The sequence below is a fragment of the Lemur catta genome, chromosome X, assembly GCF_020740605.2.
Source record: "Lemur catta isolate mLemCat1 chromosome X, mLemCat1.pri, whole genome shotgun sequence".
Taxonomy (NCBI): Eukaryota; Metazoa; Chordata; class Mammalia; order Primates; family Lemuridae; genus Lemur; species Lemur catta.
The window spans coordinates 38,354,392-38,376,607 of NC_059155.1; the positions used below are offsets into that span (position 1 = coordinate 38,354,392).

At 37.0% G+C, this 22,216-nt stretch overlaps 1 protein-coding gene across 1 annotated transcript in view; it reads left to right on the plus strand.

The window, feature by feature from the left end:
- The first annotated feature begins 3,594 nt into the window (after positions 1 to 3,594).
- Positions 3,595 to 22,216, plus strand: part of F9 (coagulation factor IX) — a 31,126-nt gene continuing 12,504 nt past the window's right edge. The window contains exons 1-5 of the mRNA XM_045538158.1: positions 3,595 to 3,770; positions 9,458 to 9,621; positions 9,812 to 9,836; positions 13,822 to 13,935; positions 20,769 to 20,897. Coding sequence (XP_045394114.1) covers positions 3,683 to 3,770; positions 9,458 to 9,621; positions 9,812 to 9,836; positions 13,822 to 13,935; positions 20,769 to 20,897 — 520 coding nt within the window. The 5' untranslated portion in view covers positions 3,595 to 3,682. The remainder of the gene's footprint in view (positions 3,771 to 9,457; positions 9,622 to 9,811; positions 9,837 to 13,821; positions 13,936 to 20,768; positions 20,898 to 22,216) is intronic.

The window sequence follows — 22,216 nt, forward strand, 5'->3', positions numbered from 1 at the left end:
ACCAAGAGTAAACCCCAAAGTAAACTATGGATTTTGGGTGTTAATGATGTGTCAATGTAGGTTCATCAGTTGTGACAAATGTGTGACTTTGGTGGGGGGTGTTGATAATGGAGGAGGCTCTGCATATGTGGGGACAGGGGCATATGGGAGATCTCTGCACTATCTACTCAATAATGCTGTGAACCTAAAATTGCTCTAAAAATATAAAGTCTTAAAAAGAAACACAATAGCATTCATAATCACTCCAGAGAAAATAAAATACTTAGTTATCACTTACCAAAACATGTATAGGATATATATGCTGAAAATTACAGAATATTAGTGAAAAAAAATCAAAGACCTAAATAAGTGGAGAAACATACATATTGTGCTCCTGGATTGGAAAACTCAACACACTAAAGGTATCAAATTCTCCCAAATTGACATACAGGTTTTATGTAATTCCTATCAAAACCCTAGCAAGAGATTTTTTTTACGATACAGATAAGATCATTCTAAAATTTATATGGAAAGGTACAGGACCTTAGAATAATTATAACCATCTTACCAAAGAAGAATAAAGTTGGGGGAAACCACAAAGGCTAACTATTAATATATCGCTACAGTAATCATGGCAGTGTAGCAGAGGGATAAATACAGACATCAGTGGAACAGAATAAATAGAGAACCTGGATATAGATCCAAAACAATATTCTTAAGTGCGTTGTGAAAAAAAAATGTAAGAGCAATTCAATTGAAGAAAAATAGTCTTTTTAACAAATGGTACTGGATGAATTCAACATTCATACACACAAAACAATGAAGCTTGACCTAAACCTTATACAAAAATTAACTCAAAATGGAATATGAGCATAAATCTAAAACTTCAAACTATAAAACATTTATTAAAAACATAGGAAAAAAACATTAGGATCTAGTGTTAGTGGAATAGTTCTAAATGTGATCCATAAAACAAAAAATAATGATAAACTGGACTATGTCAAAACTAAAAAATTTGCTCTGTGAAAGACCTAATTAAGGGGACAAAAAGACAAGCTATAGGTTTAAAGATAGTATTTGCAAACCATACATATAACAAAGGACTCATATCTAGAATACATAAAGAATCTTAAAAGTTTGACAGCAAAAGAATGAAATAATCTAATTAGAAAATGGGCAAAAGACATGAAGAGACAGTTCATTGAAGAGATAGATGACAAATATTTAAACGATAACATATTGACATCATTAGCCATTAGGGAAATCTGAATTTAAAACACAATGAGATATCACTACACACCTATCAGAATGGCCAAAATAAAAAATAGTGATAGTACCAAATGCTGACAAGGATGCAGAGAAACTGGATCACGCATATATTGTTGGTAGAAATGTAAAATGGTACAGCCATTTATGTAAACAGTCAGGCAGTTTATTAAAAAACTAAAGATACAACTACCATAATACCCAGAAATTGCATTCCTGGGCATTTATCCTAGAGAAATTAAAAATTTACATGTACACAAACACCTCTACTTGAATATTTATAGGACATTATTGCAATAGCAAAAAACTGGAAACAATCAAAATGTCACTCAGTAGGTAAATAGTCGAACTGTGCTACATCCTTACCATGAAATACTACTCAGCAATAAAAAGGAATTACTAGTGAAATTAATATTGAAATAATTAACTATTTTTTTTGAAATAATTAACTACTGATACATGTAACAACCTAGATTGATCTCAAGGGCAATCTATCTAGGTTGTCACATGTTGAAAATGAAACAAGTCAATCTTCAAAGGTCATACATTGTGTGATTCCATTCACATAGCATTCTCATTGTAGAGACTGAAAACAGACTAGTGGTGCCAGGAGTTAGGGATGATTGGGGGAAGGGAGGTGAGTATGATTGTAACATGGTAGCACAAGGGAGTTCTTTTAGGTGACAGAATTGTTTCGTATATTGATTGTACTGGTGGTTACATAAATCTACACATGTAATAAAATGACTTAGAATTATGCACATATATTAATATTATACCAATGTTTATTGATATTGTGCTATAGTTATGTAAGGTGTGAACACTGGGAGCAACTAAGTGAAAGATATGTGGGATCCTTCTATACTTTTTCTTTTTTTTTTTTTTTTAGACAGGGTCTCACTCTATCACCTGGGCTAGAGTGCACTGGTGTCATCCCAGCTCACTGCAACCTCAAACTCCTGGGTTCAAGCAATCCTCCTGCCTCAGACTCCTGAGTAGTTGGAACTACAGGCAAACGCCACCATGCCTGGCTAATTTTTCTATTTTTTGTAGAGATGGGGTCTCACTCTTCCTCAGGCTGGTCTCAAACTGCTGTCCTCAAGGGATCCTCCCATCTCCACCTCCCTGAGTACTAGGATTACAGGCTGGTTTTTGCAATTTCCTGTGACTCTATAATTATTTCAAAACACAATTTTAGGAAGGTCCAAACATTTTCCAAATTATATTAAAAATATCAAACCACAGATCCAAGAATCTCAATTAACCCCAAGAATGCCTTGGCTCAATGTGTAATAGTTATGTTACTGAAAATCAGTAATCATATTCAGTGCCCTCTCTTCAGAAACAACACATGCCAAAAGATAATAGGATGACAACTTTAATGAGCTAAAAGAAAGAAAAAAACTCAGTCTAGAATTCTATATCCAGCCAAATTACTGTTTAAAACTGAAGATAAAATGGAGATATTTTCAAATAAACACAAGCTATGAAAATTTATCATGAGACCTACACTATTGAAATTATTAATGAAGAAATTCTTCAGAGTGATGAAAAATGATAATAGATTGAAACTTGGATTGACACAAAGAAATAAGGGGTATCAGAATGGTAAATATGTATCTAAATATAAAAGACTTTTCCTCATTTTTAAGTTTCATTGAGAGATTGCTGACCACTTAAAGCAAAAGTAATAACAATGTAATATAGGCTTTATAATATATGTAGAAGTAAAATGTACCACAACAATATCACAAAGAATGACAGGCAAATGGTTGTATACTCTTATGAGTTTTTAATATTATATGTGAAGTGGTATGCTATCGTTTATTAACATATACTATTATATCATAATATACATTTATCTATATATATAATATATATGTGTACATATGTATATATATGTATGTGTGATACATACATACATGTGTTCTGAGACAGAGTCCGTGTGCTTCACCATATGCGTATATGGCACAACACAGTTTGTAAACCACTGATTATGAGGAAGAGCATAAAGGATTCATCCAGTGACTTGGGGTATATAAATTCATTTTTAAGTATTTTTAGGTGAATGATCAAACGACTGTTTTTCCCTTTAAACTACATGACATAAGTACTCCCTGACAAAGATAATATGGGTCCCACTGATGAATTTTGCTGCCACAGCAACTGTAGCCACTATGACTGGCTCCATGCTGAAGATGTGTCACTTCCTGCTTTGGCCTCAAATCAGCCACAGTGGCAGAAACCCATGAAATCGCAGTTGAAGTTTAATGATGACCACTGTCCATTCTCTTCACTTGTCCCAAGGGGCCATTAGAAATAGTCCAAAGACCCACTGAGGGAAATGGATATAATTTCCCAGAAGTAAATACAGCTCAGCTTGTACTTTGGAACAATTGATCGACCTTCCCACTTGCACAATCTACTAGCAAAGGTTATGCAGTGCCTGAACACGATCATGGCAGAATCACCAGGCCTCGTCACCATTTGCCTTTTAGGATATCTACTCAGTGCTGAATGTGCAGGTTGGTTTCCTTTTAAAAATACATTGAGGATGCTTGTCTTTTAGATATAGAAATGTCTGGTGCTGTCTTCTTTACTAAATAATAATTGCATGATTTGACAGCAATATTGAAGATTCTAGCAGCCAGCATTCGGGTTGGTAAGTACTGGGTCTCTGGTAGCTGGGTTTTCTTCTCCCTCATTTTTAAAACTAAATAGATTTACAATGCTTATAATGTGTTTTTTACTTAATGAATATCATTGAGTTTATGATTTGACAATCGCTTATGATTTGACCATGTAATTCCTCTTAGAAAACATTCATCTCCTTGATTAAAAAAATTAAAAGTGGGAAAAGATTTTAACAAGGAAACAACAGAATATGCAGGAAAAATTAACTATATATTTTTGGATTTTTCTGACTCACCACTTTGAAATCAAAATGGGAAACATTAAAACCATAAACAATGGTCTAATTAACACAAAAAATCTAATTTTAAGATACACGTTGTATTTCAAAATTTTGGAACTATATAATGAGGCATGTCCCTAATTTTTAAAATTATATACCTTCAATTTAAAGTTTTAGTTAAAATCCAAAGATTAACAATTCATTAGTAAGTAGTTATTTGTCACCAAAGTTTTTCATGGATTAGGAAAAAAAATCATTTTGTCTCTATTCTAAACATCTTAGAGTCGCTATTTGGAGAAACACAATGCTTAGTTGCGCTCCCTAGGGGAGAAAAGCAAGTCCAAGAATTGATGCAAAGAGTAAGGCCTTAGTTAATGCAACTTATATCATTTTGTTTTTTCACAACTACAGACTTTATATACTCCCCAGAGGAAGGCACACAGGGAAGAAATTATCCCATTTGGACAAACAGCATGTTCTCACAGGAAGCATGTATCACACTCACTTGTCAACCTTCTCAAATCAAATCTAGTAGCTGACAGTACCAGGATCAGGGGTGCCAACCCTAAGCGTCCCCAGAAAGCAGACTGGCCCTGTGGTTTCCACTCCAGACATGATGTCAGCTGTAGAATCAGACTGAAATGCTAAAATAATGATGCGAGAATACAGAGGTTAAACTATCAAAGTGGGTAGAGTCGAGGGATAAAGAAAATTTGTTGGAAAACTCACAAAGCAAGACATAAAGCAATGTCATTAGACATAACTCATCAGTGTGATATCTGGGAGAACAAAAAATCCAAACCTTTTCTTAGAGATAAGTGGTGAGGTGATGAAGGTTACAAGAGGGCTGCTGCCCCCCGGAAGACCTCAGATATTAGAAAAAGGATAGATACAAAGAAAGAGGAGCTAGGATTTCAGAGCTGGGGAAATAATGACTAGAGATAAACATGAAGGGAGGTTAAATATATGACCCCCAGATAATACTAAGGAGAAAGGCAGTGTGATTCTGGAGCCATTATAGTCCACCATAATAGGTCCTTGAGGAAAGGGCCAGAGGAATTTCCTTAAGGATGGATAGTATTGATGCAGCACTCTCTTGTTATTAAACTGTCATTGGTATCTAAAAGGAGTGACTTGCTGAGATGCTGAATTTTCATGGCTGCTGCTCTTAGGTATTAGACATCAATTTGGAATTTTGAAATCAAAACTGTTCTGTAAAACCAATTCAGTTTTGTAAAGTGCATGGATCAAAGCTGTCTTCCATTCGTTCAGACAATACTGAGTTACTAGTATGGTGCCAGGTACTGCGGCAGGGTACTAGGGACATGGGGATAAACCAAATTCCTTCCTTGACCTAAAACACCATAAGGTCAGGTGAGAAATTTCAATATAATGTGATAAAATGTATACTAGGTGCTAATGGGTCATAGAGAAAGGAATACATTAAATGGCGAAACACTTGATGGTATTTTGAGGTGGGTCTTGAAAGATGAGTAGGAGTTCACTCTCCTTAAAAGTCGGATCTAAGGCATTTTATGCAGAGAGGATCACTCATGTGCAAAGATCCAGATTGACAAGACTGTAAGGTACTTCATGAGTTCTGTATAGTTTGAATATTGACTATGACAAGTAAGGCAGGAGAACTAGGCAGGGCTGGGTCAACAGATAATAAAGGTCCTAAACTAAGGAGATTGGACAGTAAAATGCAATGTGGAGGTATTGGAAGTATAAACATAAGAAGTACCACTGCTGGCTGATTTAGGATGCTCAGTCTGGCAGCACTCTGATGAACTGATGAGGGTGGTGCCAAGACTAGGGTAGAGCAGTTCTGAGGCTACTATTGCAATCATCCAGGGCAGATACAAGGGCCAGAACCTAGACAGTAGCTGGACAGAGAAAAGGGGAATTCAAATGATATTAAGGAAGTAGAAATGACCTGACTTAATAAGCATCTGGGTATCGAAGGGGAAGCATACAGAGTATGTCTTGAGCATTTTGAGTTTGATGTGATTATGAGACACAGCATAGTAGCTAAGAGGGTGGGCCCTTTAGTCTGACTGCCAGAGTCTAAATCATGGCTCTGATATTTTAGCATGTTACCTTGAGCAAAGTGTTGAGCCTCTCTGAACCTCAGTTTTCCTTATTTACAAAAATGAGGTGACAGTGCCTACCTACCTCATGGGACTCTTGTGAGGATGAAGTGAGATCATGGATGGAAAGTACTGAGCACACTGTCCAGCACAACATAAGCATTACATAAACATCAGCTATCGCTGGCCACATTACAGTGGACAGTTAGAGAGCTGGAAAAATTATGTGAAATTCAGAAGATATATCTGCCTAGAGGTGGGTATTTGGGACTCGGTGTTGTATGAACAATAGTTACAGCCATGTGTGCGTGAGCATCCAGAGAGTGAGTATGGATGTTTTGACACCTAGTACAGTGCCTGGCAGTAGTGGTTGAATGCTCAGTAAATTTTGTTGAAAGGGTCAGAGCCAGACTTGGGTGTAGTGAGCAAGGCCCATAGGGCATAAATGTACTTGCATACCTTGAGAGTGAGAACCCCTTAATACTGTGCCCTAGACGTCTTGTTTACCTCATTTTAGTCCCAGCCCTGGCAAGCCTGTGTGGAGTGAAGAGGGAAAAGACTGAGGCTGGTGCCCAGGAGAACCCTGGACATTTCAGGGCCAAGCAGAGGAAGAAAGTTAATTGATTCAAGTGGTGGATAGATAACAAAGAGTTACAGCCAAGAGGAGAACCAGAACAAAGTGGTTTCATGCAAAGAGTTTACTGAAAAGGCAGAGATCAACAATTGGAAATGAGGAAATGATTTAGCACAGTCAGTAAATACTAAACTCAAAATCATCCTTTAGGAGGTCATTGCTGACTGTGACAATAGTCATTTCATTATATGAATGGGAGTATGAAAGTAAAGAGCTGCACAAAATTACATCAAGGAGCTAAAGAAAATTGAGAAAATTATAAAGAAAGTAAAGCCAGCATGAGAGGAGTAGGGAGAAAGAGAGACAACCAGCATATGCCAGCCTACACATTATCTCACTAATCCTGTCAACAACACTGAGGTAGATATTCTTATTACACTACTGTTATACTCATTTTACATTTGACAAAGGTAAGGTTCAGAGTTTATGTGACTTGTCCAGTGTTACACAGTCAATAGGAGGCAGATATGTGATTCAAACCACCCAGGTCTGTCTGACCCGATTCTAAACCCTGCTTTTTCACTCAAACACACTGTGCGGTTGGCCCTCCCTGTCCATGTGTTCTGTATCCACAGAATCAAGCAACTATGAATTGAAAATATTCAGGGGAAAAAATGGATGGTTGTGTCTGTACTAAACATGTACAGACCTTTTTTTTTCTTGCTATTATTCCCTAAATGATATAGTATAACAACTATTTACATTGTGTTAGCCACTATAAGTAACCTAGAGACAATTGAAGTATACAATAGGATAAGTATAGGTTATATGCAAATACTATGCCATTTTATATCACAGACTTGAGCATCTGCAGATTTTGGTATCCACAGGGGATCCTACAACCTATCTTCTGCAGATACCGAGGGACAACTGTAAATGGATGCAGATATGGATGCTATTTAGGAGTGCCCAGGGCCAAGTCATGAGTTGCCAAGGAGAGAGGCGGGCCTGATGGAGGTTGGGAGGCATCAATATGTGGTGGCACCTATCTGTAGCTTGGTGATGCCCCCCATGGTGCTGGGCCATCTGGGAAGAGAAGAAGGCAGGCAGATGGCAGCACTGATCTGGAGGTTGGGACTGCAGAGTAGGCACAGCATTGCAAAGGGGTGAAGGGAATTGAGAAAGTTGACAAGTGAAGAGTTGAAGAGAAAAAGTTTAGCTAAATTCAGGAAAAAGTGAGCTCAAAGGAGACTCACAGAACAAGAGAAAAGCAGGGATATTGAGGGACTAGAACACTCCATAAAATGAACAGCTGCAATGAAAATAAGGAAATAAAGTTTAGTTCATTTTTTTTTTTAGTTAATGAGAGAGTAGTCCCAAATGCCTTGGAAAGTTTATCTTATAAGCACTTGGTCCTGTTGAGATGGCCTCAGATACATTGTCAGTCCATTGAAGAAAGGAACAACCCAGGCAACTTCTTGAGTTCCTCTTATTAATTATACATATATATAAAATATATATATACACATAAAGATATACATGGGTGTGTTTACAGTCATGCATAGCTTAACTGGTATACATTCTGAGAAATGCATTGTTAGGTCATTTCATCATTGTGCAAACATCATAAAGTGTACTTCATAAACCTAGATACTCTAGCCTACTGCACATCTAAGCTATATGGGAAAGCCTATTTGCTCCTAGGCTACAAACCTGTACAGCATGTTACTGTACTGAGTACTGGGTACTGTAGGCAACTGTAACACAATGGTAAGTATTTGTGTATCTAAATATATCTAAACATAGAAAAAGTACAGTGAAAATACAGTATTATAATTTTATGGGACCACCATCGTATATGAAGTCCACTGTTGACTGAAACATTGTTATGCGGAGGCACATGACTGTGTGACTGTATATGTAGAGAGAGAGACAGAGACAGGGGAGAGAGAGAAGAAGGAAGAGAATTCAGATGGAGACCTCAACCTTCCACAGTTCAGGAGCGTCCCTACAGACTAGGCAATCATAGCTAAAATAAACTACATCCTGAATTCCTGAGAAATGCTTAAATCATTGGAATTCCTATAACACATGCCAACTGAAGGTGTTCTGGGTCTAAAAATAAAAAAAAAATTAATGCAGTGGTTTTTATTTAACATCCAGTGAGAGACACTGGAGTCACATTTACAGCGGGACCACAGTTGCCTGAATGTCTGTTCTTCAGGAGACATTTATTGCAAAGTCATTTGGGCAACTGCATTCTGAAAACACAGCCCAGCCAGGGTGATGGATCACCTTGCAAGGATCTGCAATGAGCTATTTTCAAGTGATGACAAAGTGTGAAGTTAACTGCTTATTTGAGAACTTTCTTTTGCATCCAAAGTAAATTCAAATACGATTGAAAATCTGACCTTTTATCACTAGAACTCTCCTGACTAAAAGTAAAATTGAATTTTAATTCCTAAATCTCCATGTGCATACAGTACTGTGGAAACATCACAGATTTTGGCTCCATGCCCCAAAGAGAAATTGGCTTTGGGATTACTTGGATTAAAAACAAAGCCTTTCTTAAGAGATGTATTTAATTTTGATGATGTTTTCTTTTTCCTAAAGTATAGCTCTTTTAAATTTCAGTTTTTCTTGATCGTGAAAATGCCAACAAAATTCTGAGTCGGCCAAAGAGGTATAATTCAGGTAAATTGGAAGAGTTTGTTCGAGGGAACCTTGAAAGAGAATGTATAGAAGAAAAGTGTAGTTTTGAAGAAGCACGAGAAGTTTTTGAAAACACTGAAAGAACGGTGAGTATTTCTATATAATGTCCTTCAGAAAGAGAGAAAAGAACATAAAACCTTTAAAAAAAGATACTTCTCTTTGGAATTTTAAAATATCCCACACATATATGTGTATTATAAATGTTACAAAAGAGAAGAAATCAACACCAAAACACTTTAGATGCTACCATTAACTTCTCATTTTTTTTCTTTATAGACTGAATTTTGGAAGCAGTATGTTGGTAAGCAATTCATTTTATCCTCTAGCTAATACATGAAACATTCAAGAATTTGTATTTTTCTCTGTATAAATAGACAATATATTAAAGTCTGTCAAAAGGACTCAGATCCATCCAACCCTTTAACCTAAGATTGAATGGTGATATACTACAGTTTTAGGCTAGTGTGGGAGCTATCAGCTGGCAGTTAAGCTTGCTCCTCCCTAGGGCTTCACAAAGAACATTGTTCCACTCCATGAAGCTGGAAGGAAGAAACTGAAATGACTGTATCTTAGGACCTAATGAGAGTTTGCAATCCTAAGTAAGGAATCAGAGAATGATGATTGACTTAAATGTTTACTGTTTCCAAGTTCTCCTCTTTTAGATGGCTGACAAGGTCTTCCATGATTGTCCTTCCCCACCCTTCACATTGCCCTTCTCACCTCCTCTCCTAAGATGCTCCTCTTCACACACTGGGCTCCAGCCATCCTGGCCTTCCTGTTGCTCCTTACACACTCTAGGAATGCTTCCATTTTACAGGCTTTATCTGGTTGTTCCCAGCTTCCCCTGGGCTGGTTCCCCCACCTCCTTCAGGCCTTCACCCAAATGTTACCATCTCAGTGAGGCCCACCTTGATCATCTATTAATATTCCAACCTGCCTACCAGTAGCCCCACCACTCTAGACACTCATGCTCTGTTCTATTTTTAATAGCACTTTTCACCACTTAATGTAGCATATCATTTTCTTATACTATTTGTCATTTATTTTTCCTACTCTACTAGAATGCAAGCTTCATGTTAGCAGAGATATTCGATTTTTTTGTTTTTTGATATATTCCTAACACCTAGACCAATATCTGAAACAGAGGGACTCAGTAAATATTTGTCCAATTAACTGACCAAAAGGAAGAAAATTCAAAACTTTAATGACAACTAGTTTTAAAACTACACTCATTTAAAATCTAGCAGTAGGATTTTGAAGGAGCATAAGTTTCAGAGATTGATTTACCTAAGACCATCTGTATGGATAGAAACAAATTAACCTGGACACCAAATTCACCAAATTCCACCAGTTAGAGATCCAACTCTATTTTTTACAAGTTTCTGCTCTGGAGACACTATTAGTCATTGTCTTATCCTCATAACTCATAATTCCTCCACTACTGTTTTAAGGCATGAGAGAAAATAAGGTTCACTCTTATATGGCTTTACCTGCCTTTTTTTGTTCTTGGTGATAAATGCTACCATAACAATTTCTACTGAGGTATCTCCTAAAGCTAGTCCAAACAAGTCTTTTTACTCTCTATTCCCACTGAATTTAAAACTTTGAATCCTGTGACTTATCTCTAAAAGCAAATCAATGTCTACTTTTCAAAATATATATATATTCCTGGCTGTATTTAAACTCCTATGATCCCTTCATTGCCCACTCCCATCCCTAGCAGAGTATTTTGAAGTTGGGCCTCTGCCTTCTAAGTCACACAGGTGCATTGTTTGCTAGACCTCAGGTATAGATGATACTGGGGAATATCAAGGGCATGATTCTGTCACTACTGCTTTGGCAAACAAAAAATAAAACAACAAAAACAAACAAACTTCATGCCTCTTTTCACTTATAGTTGGGATTCCTAATCACTGCAAAAGTAGCCTATGGGCAGGGCGCAGTGGCTCACGCCTGTAATCCTAGCACTCTGGGAGGCCTAGGAAGGAGCATTGCTTGAGGCCAGGAGTTCAAGACCAGCCTGAGCAAGAGCAAGAACCATCTCTACAAAAAATAGAAAAATTATCCGGGCATGGTGGCACATGCCTGCAGTCCCAGCTACTCAGGAGGCTGAGGCAGGAGGATCACTTAAACCCAGGAGTTTGTGATTGCAGTGAGCTATGATGACACCACTGCACTCTACCCAGGGTGACAGAGCAAGACCCTGTCTCAGAAAATAAAAAGTAGCCTATGCTATTTCTCATACCTAGCAGGCACCCAGGCTCCTCACTGCTGTGCTACTCTGTAACATCAGCTCACCACATAAAGAGCTTGGTTGAAGAAAAATGATCGCCCAACCACATTAACTAGCACCTGTCAAGCACTTTGTAGTTTACAGAATGCCTATCACATTTAACCCTCACACCATGTCTGTGAGAAAGGCATTATTAACACCATTTCACAAAGGAGGAAACTGAGGCTTAGAGAGGTTAAGGGACTTGCCAAGGGTCACCCAGATGAGGAGTCATGAAGTCCAGAAGAACCCAAGCTCTCCACTGCCCACCCCCTTGCTTTCGCTATTATACCTCAAGGCCTTCAAATCTAAAGGCAGTTATTCATGAAACAGGAGCCTAGTAGTCTTAAACAGTACTCTCTCATTTGGCAAGGTCTTGTCTCTTGTTGTCTTTGACCCCAACTGTCTACGGCTTTGCCTCAGCCCAAAGTACACCTGGACAAGAACCCAAAGGAGGACTAAATGCAGGATAAAATGACCCTCATTTTAACAATATGTCTCAGCAAATGAGTTCCTGTGTAGCTGGCTGAAAGCCCAGACCCTTTCAGTGAAACATCCTAAATAATTCAGAATTGTTGGTCTATAATATAAAGTGCAACTGTAGCTCGTTTTTTAGACCAGTCCTGAACATCAATAATAATAAACCAGAGATAACGTATTTTGTTTTCATAGAATTGGAACAAATTGAAGTATCTGTGCAAAAGCACACTGGATCAAGGGGCAAAGGAGACAAGGTCTAATTTTTACAGTAAGCAGATTTTCCAGAGAGGGACTATTTCTGAGGAAGGGATTCTAGTCCCTTAGTCAATGGGACCTAGATACATGCTTCTCACAGAGAGGAGGGAGAACAGGCAGGGGTCTATGCAGTAGATGTCAGGGAGTTTTGCTCTAAAGTCTGACTGGCAATTAGAAATGTCTCCTTGATTTCCTCCTTTTCTCTCATACTTTGATTCTTATTGTTATCTTTATCTCTTGCTCTTTTGTTTCTCGGATATTGAGTCTTACTGATCCAGGTCCAATTTTTCTTCAGGGCTATTTTTCTTAGCTCAAAGTGTGTACCAGTCTCCCTTCCAGTTCTATTCATCCTTTTCTCCTGAAGCTTCCTTAGAAGCATAGATTGAGGCAGAGCACTAAGAAACCAGACTTAAAGGTTCCCTTCTCATCCTGACCCTTCCCCTCTTGCCTATTTCTTCCTCCTGTTTTCTTAACACCGGTATCTTCAAAGGCTTTCAAGACCTCTGTAAATATAGAAACTCCGGGAAAGGTAGAATGAAAACATAGCCAATCTATACATGATAAAGCACCCTGTAGAATCTTTTTAAATTCTTTATGATATATTGAATGTTGTTTTCTCACTTTACCTAGACCATTGGGAACCTAACTTGTAGACCGTAGACTATCTCTAAGCAGGAACAGATGCTCCTGGCATCTTTTCTATTGTCTTAGAGCATTACTACATACCACACTTCAAAGTTAAATGACAATATAAGGAAGTGGGTACATTTGCTCCATGCCTAGACTGCCAGCTCCTAGAGTAGAAACACCATATATTATCTAGTTCAACTTGGTCTGCAACACCTGTAAAAGAGCAGGCCTTATATGACATACAGATAATACTTGTTGAAGTAATTCAATTTGATTTAGAATTAACTCTGCCATTATTTTATAAGGAAGGATTGAAAATATTTCTCACCCTATGCTGATATTTCTATGCAATATACTGACATTTCAATGCAAAAAATGTTCTTCTCCCTCTTCCCTTGGATTACATAAACTATGTACATGCCTTCCTTGGGGCAATTGCTTAGGATAGTGGTAGCCTAGAAACCTTTGCTTGGGTGGCTTTTAGAAACTCAGGAAGACAGGAGCATCACATGCTTATAGGCAGCTGATTCTCATGTCAGTAGTTCTACTCTGGCCCTAAAATCTGTTCCATCCCCATAAGTCTGTGCAGGTGAGGACTAGGCATTCTAAGCTGTGTATCTGCTAATTCAATTTTTAACCTACCTCAAAGATGGAGATCAGTGTGAGTCCAATCCGTGTTTAAATGGTGGCAGTTGCAAGGATGACATTAATTCCTATGAATGCTGGTGTCGACTTGGATTTGAAGGAAAGAACTGTGAATTAGGTAAGTAACTATTTTTTGATTACTCACAGTTTAAAGTTTCCCTTTGAAACCAATTGAAATTAGAAAATCCAATATTGATGTATCACAATTTTCTCTTAAAACATATACTTTCAAAGCTGAAAAACATTCCCTTCATCTGTAGTCATAGTTTTGAGAATATGAGTTCAAGAAACTATATTAAAATCAATTAACAATATTTGGTAGCTAATATTAAGTGGTAATGATGTTCCACTCACTTTACTTATTAATCCTAATACAACCATATTCAGTCAGCCTCATTATTCCCATCCTGTGCAGCTCCAACAGCTCAAAATCACAGAGACATAAATGGTTTAGCCAGGACCTGAACTTCTGTTTGACCAAAACCCATGCTTCTAAGTACTGTACTCAAAACTCAGAGAACACTGAACCCATAAAATTGTTTGAACTCATTAATAAATTGCTGTCAACATAGGTAGTGGAAGTCAAGTAAGTATAGAATTGGGGTATGACAGACCAATTATCCCACATAATAGGAACTTGTTCACACATACAAACCACTTCACATGTTAAATTTGTTGGCAAAAATTGGAGATCATTTTTGAATTTGACTATATTTATTACATCAAAAGAGTTCCATAGCAAACATGAGAGCATTGTGTACCTTTTCTTCTCATAAGGCAGAATATTTTTTTCTGGGGTTTTGGTAATTGGAGCAGTAAACCCCAAAGTCCTTTCTCTACTTGTTTATTACCTCCAGACGCAATATTACTGGTATTGTGACTGTGAAAAGCACACGGTGCTAATGAGGGATTCTCTTTTTACTCTGAAACTCCAGAAGAATAGAGATGTAATCCTAGGGAAAGAATTTAACAACACAGGCTACATGACTAAGGACAAAGAGTAGAAAATTAGCAGGACTCTATTAAGGTCTTATAGGAATCCATCTGACAGATGAAAAAGGCATAAAATGAAATGAAATGTAGCAGCTGCACTTGTCCTACTGAAAAAGGAAACAGTGTCACCAGTAATACTGTTCAGAAACCTTTCAGTACTAAAGAAAACTTCATTGATCATCTTCCTTTGAGCTCTAAAAGATCTTAGAAGTAAGAAAAGGAAATGGTGACAGGGCAAAAGAAAGAAAAGAAAGAAAAGAGTGAATGCAGGTGGATGAACTAGCACACCTTGCTTGGACCCCCATTCCCTTGGGTTTCCCAGCAGGGGGACAAACCAATACCTGGATTATTGTTCCTGAGGGTGTTTTAATTGGTTCAATATCTCTGATGTGCTACTTTCATCTGAAAGGTTATAATTTCACATTCAGATATACCTGGATAAATTTGATCTTGCTATAATGGAAACCTACAGAAATCTTTGGAGTAGTTACTCATTATCACCTTAAATAACATAACTGTTGGAGCTGAGGGAATGAATAACTCAATTAGTCTCAGTTATGACTGAAGGGCATGTTGCAGTAGACTATAATCAAGAACATAAATTTCTTTATCTAGTTTAAAAGTGAAGATGTTTTAAATGGAGGGAGAGAATAGCCTTGAGGAATGTAAACATAAGCACAAAACTTCTATAACAGAGTTTACTAAGTATGTGGTGATGATCCACACAGCAAAAATGCTAAATCTACAACTGGCACCATCACCAATACTCTCTCAGGTTCCCACATCTTGGTTAGGTCAGGGCTGTGCAGTTGCACTGCAGCCACCACCATGCCTAGCCTCTAGGGAATATTGATCTCACCCAGTCAATCTGATCAACGTTTAGAAAAATCTTTTCAGCTCAGTTAGTTCAGAAACAAAATGAGAATTTCCTCAAAAAGCTCTTTATCTCAGACACTAGAGGAAAGCAACAGCAAAAGCATACACAAACTCCCGTTTAAGCTTTTTGCTTCAAACCAAAATAAATAATCATTTCAAAAGCTACTAGATAGCACAGTTTATATGGTATCTGGGCTCCAAGTCTCTTGTCTGACATTGTTTTGGAAAAGGAAAGGAAATTTCCATTGATAAGACTTTTTTGTTTTCTTTTTCCCTTATTCATCAGGCTCTTCCTTAGAGGAAAGAGATGCAAACATTCAGGGCACTTTTCCTAGTTAGAAGAATAACAATTAATTGACTATTGGATCCCTTTGGCTACAATAAGACCTTTATATATCTATCTACAGCTGCACATCAAATCTGAATCTCTTTCAGAGAGATTAAGGTCTGAAAGAATTTGGTCATTCTTGCCCTTTCTAAGAGTACAGGAGCCATTTCCCTACAGCAAGGTAGCATAAAAAACCACAGGCACACAAATACTTTTTTTTTTTCATTTTTCCAGCACTTCACAGACACTACTGTCTTAGTTACTATGTATTTCTGTGAAGTGGGGAAAAATGGAACTATGTTGAATTTAGCTGAAAAACAGCATATTTTGCAGTAAACTTGTTAGATAGAACATCTTTCTTCCAAGCGCCAGTTGCCACATCAGTGGATAGATCAGGAAAGATGAAAGCATAGTAAAATAAAGCAGAACATGATAACATCTGTAGTAGGCATGAAGGGAATTAGAAATAGTATTTGTGCTAACATGGAAGAAGAACAGATGCTTTGAGAGTTCTTCAACAGATACGCTAGGCACCGAGGCCAGCTTCAGGACCAGGGAGAGAACCCATACCCAATATAGTGCCTGACATCTAAATGTTCAATAATTGATGAATGAGTCCCATTCAGACTGTTCCTCAGGTCCTGCTCTACAGACCTCTCCCCTGGATTCCTTGTGCTGTTATTCTATTTCTAGAAACTTGAGCCTTTTACCTGAGGGCAAAATATTACTGATTAGGCAGCAATATTTCCCACCATAAGCACAAACCAAGACAAAGATCAACAGCAGAAGCAATACACTGGGCCATCAAGGGCAATAACAGATGAGGAAAATGATAGAAAGGGCTGGTTACTTAGCCAAGGACACAGAATCAAAATTGGGAAAACCCCACTGAGTTTACCTATTCCCACTGTGCATGCCCTGGACAAAACCAGACTGCACTTACCACCCACCTCTGTTAACTTATCACAATCTCATATTGACTGAACACTTTCTACAGGTGGTATTTGATTTGGCAGAACACTTTAGTGTTGCTTTGTAGGAACAAAATCATAGCTAGTAACATGAAGAAAGCCAGGGATGTTATCACTGTTAGTGAGGAGAAAGGTCCTAAATAAATTAATTAAAAGGACCAAGTGTTATCTTTTTTCAATCATGTACTTAATGGATTATTGGTAAAAAAAAAAAAAAGGTTAAAGTTCAGGCTGGTTTCTTTGTCCACCTGGCAACAGTTTATTTGCCTCCCCTTATTTCCTGAAGTATCAGTAAGGAGTAAGAGCTAATTATTACTTTAGCCTATGCCAGCACATATAAAATAGGATTTAAAAGTTATTTAGATTTGTCACTCGAAAATTCCTTTTATACTTAAAAACCACACACTCTGTTAGCCTACATTCCACCAGAAAAAAAAGACCCTGTGACACACGCTTATTTCTTAGGGTGTGCAATCCTAGGCACAAGAGTAAGGGACAGGAGAGAGTGGCAGTGAAAAAAGGAGAGCCAACGGGAGGATGAGTTATCAAACTACTTGCTTGTAACTGCAAGTGATTGCTTGATTTCCTGGGACTGTATCCAAGAAGTCATATGAACTGGCTGCAGGACAGTACACCTGAGAGGGAAGAAGAGGTGAAAGAATTTGTCCATCAGTATCTGTCTTCCATTGGTCAAAAGTTCAGTCTACGGGGCATTAACTCCCCTACATTTCCTGGCTGGGCATGCTTGAAACTCAGACAGTCATATGACATCCCATGCCTCAGCATCAACGTGGAAGCCCCAAGGCGAGAAGTTAAGGCACATAGTGCAGATGTAAGCCAAGGCAAGTCAAGGCTACACCTGTATGAGGTCCACCAAAGTCCACATAGAGCTGATCACCACAGTGCTGGAAAAAGACACAGGTGAGGCTGAGAGAAATGAAGGTGGTGCATAGGAGATATCTAATACTTGTTTCAAATTTTCCATGTTATAATTGCACTAACAACTGAGCATTTCTATTGAGAGTCATACTTTTATCGAGCACCTAGATAATAAGGTGGAAGGTATCTTACATTCATTGTGCTGCTCTCCAGACAGAAATAGGCCCAAGGGCAGAGCCTATTTGTTTCTCTTAACTCAGCAGATCTCAGCTAGCAAGGCCTGAACCATGCTACTTCTTGTTATTGAGATTGAATAGGTGAAACAAAGGGAAAGCACAGTAATTAGAAAATACAAAATAAGATGGCAGGAATGAGCCATATATATCAGGAATCACAATTAAAGTGAATTGAGGTTAAACTAATCTGTTAATGACAACTTTCAGTTTGGAGTTAGAAATCTAATTTGTATACTGTTGACAAAAGAGATACCTAAAATAAAATTATACCAGGAGCCTAAAATAAAGGAATGTAAAAAGAACTATCAGGTAAATGCTAACAAAAAGAAACTAGCAAAGCAATATTAATGTCAGACAAAATAGAATCCAAGATGAAAAGCATTTCAAAGGACAAAAAAATGTGTTATATTAATAACGGAGATTGCATAGGAGAATAAAGAAAATATGGGCCACTGGAATGCTTAGCACCAACAACATATAATGTCTTTGGCCTTTAGCTACCTTTAAGGACCCTATTTCATTCTCTTATGTTTGATACATACCCATCTCAGCCAGCTTCAAGTTGTTCTTTGGCCCTAATGGACTCTCCAACACTGTAATTTCTAAAGATCTCCAATTCTGTTATACTTCTGTAAGTAATTTGTTAAACTATCTAGCTCTGGAAGCCAAGCAACTTCTAGAATAACTAAGCAATAGAGAATACACTTCAGTATAGAGAGGCAATATCTATATGAGATTATGGGATTGTTGTTCCTCTTTTTGTTCATTGAAAAAATAAGTAAAACTGTAACTTTCAGAAAAATGAGTCTACATAAGAAAACCAAAAGTACCTAAACAATTGGAATAAATAAATAACTATAGAAAGGTAACGATATAAAATTGACATACAAATATCAATTAAATATCTATATACCAGCAACAATTAGAAAATGATTTTTGCAATAGCATAAAAAATTAAATGCTTAGGAATAAAAGTAAAAAAAGATGTCAAGAACTCTACACAAAAACATGAGACATTATTGAGAAAAATTAAGGAAGAACTAAATAAATGAATGGATAGGCCATGTTCATAGATTGAAGAATACAATATAGTAAATATATCAATTCTTTCCTAATGGATTCAATGCAATACCAATCAAAACCCCTAGCATGCTTTTTTTTTTGGTGGTGAAGGGGAAGGATAAGCTAATTCTAAAATGTATATGGAAATGCAAAGGGCCGAGGATAGCCAAGACAGTTTTGAGGAAGAACAAAATTGTAGTACTTACATTACCAGATATCAAGACTTATTATAGAGTTACATTAATGAAAACAGTATAGTATTGACACAAGGATAGACAAATAGATAAATGGAACACTATAAAATGTTCAGAAACACACTTGCACATATATGGAGACTTGATTTATAACAGAGGTGTCACTGCAGTAGAGTGGGAAATGCTTGGTATTTTCAGTAAATAGTGATGGATCAATTAGATATTCATATAGGGAAAAATGCATCTAGATATCTACCTCACACCATATACCATAGTCAATTCCAAGTGTACTAAAGATATAAATATGAAACATAAAACAATAAATTTTTTATATTCAGGACCTTGGGGTAAGCAAACATTTCCTAAACAGAATATAAAAAGTATTCACCATAAAGGAAAACATTGATAAAGTGGACTATATTAAAACTAAGAACCCCTATTCAGTAAATGACACTATTTAGAATAAAAAGGCAAATCTCAGAGTAAGACAAGATATCTGTAATACGTGTATCTAATAACTGAAACTCTCATACACTGGCGGAGGGAATTTAAATTTGTACAATCATTTTAGAAAACTGCTTGGCAGTATGTACTATACCTGAACATATGATCCAATAATTCTACTCATAAGTATAAATCCAGTAACAATGCAGGCTTATGTGCTCATGTTACTCAAAGATATGAACAAGAATGTTCATTACAGAACTATACATAAGAGCCCAAAACTGGAAACAACTGAAATATACATCAATAGTAGAATGGGTGAATAAAAGTTGTAATGTTAATACAATGGAATACTACACAGCAATGTAGATAAACTACTGCTATACAAAACAGCATGGATGAATCTCACAGACAAAATGTTAAATGAAAGACACAGAAGAGTACATATTGTGAGCTTCTACTTATATGAAGTTCATGAACTGGCAAAACCATTCAGTGTGTTAGAAGTCTGAATAATAGTAACCTATGAAAAGGAGATAGGATAGAATGATTGGGAGGGGAATTAAAAGAACTTCTGGGGTGTTGATAATGTGCTATGTATTGATCAGTTTAGCATTTAAACAGGTGGATTTTCTTTATGAACACTCATACTGAAGTTCTGTGTATTTTTCTGAATATATATTGTTTTAACACATAGGGATTTTTTTATTGCAGCCCATGATTTAGTGAAAGGAGAATACCCAAACATTTAGTTTTATATCAAATCAAATATAGTGCTACCACCATTTTTATGCCTTATTGAGAATTTTATTCTGCCTTTCTTTCCACTCTTAGCTCAAGGCTCCCAATTTTTCTCTCCATGAATGCCCCCAGCTTGTATTTGACCCATACATGAGCCAATAGTTTCACGTACTTTTTAGAAATGCATATTAAATGGTGCTATGACTGTTGATTTTGCTTCCTTTTAGATGCATCATGCAACATTAAGAATGGCAGATGCAAGCAGTTTTGTAAAAAGAGTGCAGATAACAAGGTGGTTTGTTCCTGTACTGAGGGATACCAACTTGCGGAAGACAAAAAGTCCTGTGAACCAGCAGGTTAAAATTTGAATAAGTTTTTTTTTTAAAGAAAATCTGTATTTGAATCTTCAGCATTTTAACTAGCCTACATAATTTTAATCCCTACTTCTATCTATTTCCTTTTGCAATCATAGAAAAGATCAGTAGCTTGAACTAAAAAAATTAATTTTCCAAATTGTACCATTATTTTAAATATAAATTATGTAATTATCTACAGCCTGAATTCTTCCGTGTCCAATTTTTTCTTTAGCTTTTATATCACAAAGCAATTGATTTATGTGATTTATGCATACATATTTGTAAATTGATCAGATCAAATTAATGTGGTAATACTATACCATAAAATATACATAAATGATTGAATGAGTGATAGGCTTTTAGTACAAGGGTGGTGCATTTTAAGCATTGTTCTGTCAGGGCCTGGCTAGTTTACTCTGAGAAAGTTGTTTCCTATCCTTGGGACTCCAGCCGAGTTTACACACTTGGTATCAGAATGGTTCCAGCAACTAACTGTTTTAAGTTCTGCTAGGCTGATCAGCACAATCTATACAGCAGTAGACAAAGCAGTGTTTCCCAGTAATGTCAACTAAGCAACCAAGCCACCAACCATGCTGATTGGTGTATTCAAAGCATCTCCACTCCATATTCATATAGCTCCTCTCTGAAGACAAGAAGAGTAGAAACTTTGATTTTAAAAAATAGCCTTTGCAGGATCAACTGTATTTGATAAATGAGGGGCCTTTATGAAGGAAACTAGATATAATTTATTGTGCATTTCCAAAGCCTGATATCTTATTAAATTGATACATTAAATCATGTACCATTCCTCTGTACCTGGGTTTGATACCTATCTTAGCGCTGCACCAGGTGGAGGAAATTAAAGAAAGAACTAGAAGCCAGAAGTACACATTACAACTAAAATTAAGAGTTTCTAATGCTTTAGGGCCTGCCCACCTGTCTTTCTGCCTAGTTCTTCACATATACTGTCTCAAAGCTAGCCTACCTTGGGAGGAGTGTGTGTGTGTGTGTGTGTGTGTGTGTGTGTGTGTGTGTGTGTGCACGTATGTGTATATGTGTATTTGTTAACCTTTAAAACCTGGCTTCCAGTCTAGACAGATGGCATAATAGCTAAACCATTACAAGCCCTTCTATTTTATGAGAGAAAAAAAATTGAGAACTGCCTCCAACTATTAAGTGTTATATTTCAATACAGCCTTAGCTTTAGCAGAATAAGTAGGCCAAACCTGAAATAAGCTTTTCTGCCTCTTCAACGATAATGGTCCCTTTTCTCTAGCCATTGTTGATCACATATATTTGTACATAAGTATTTTGAACTA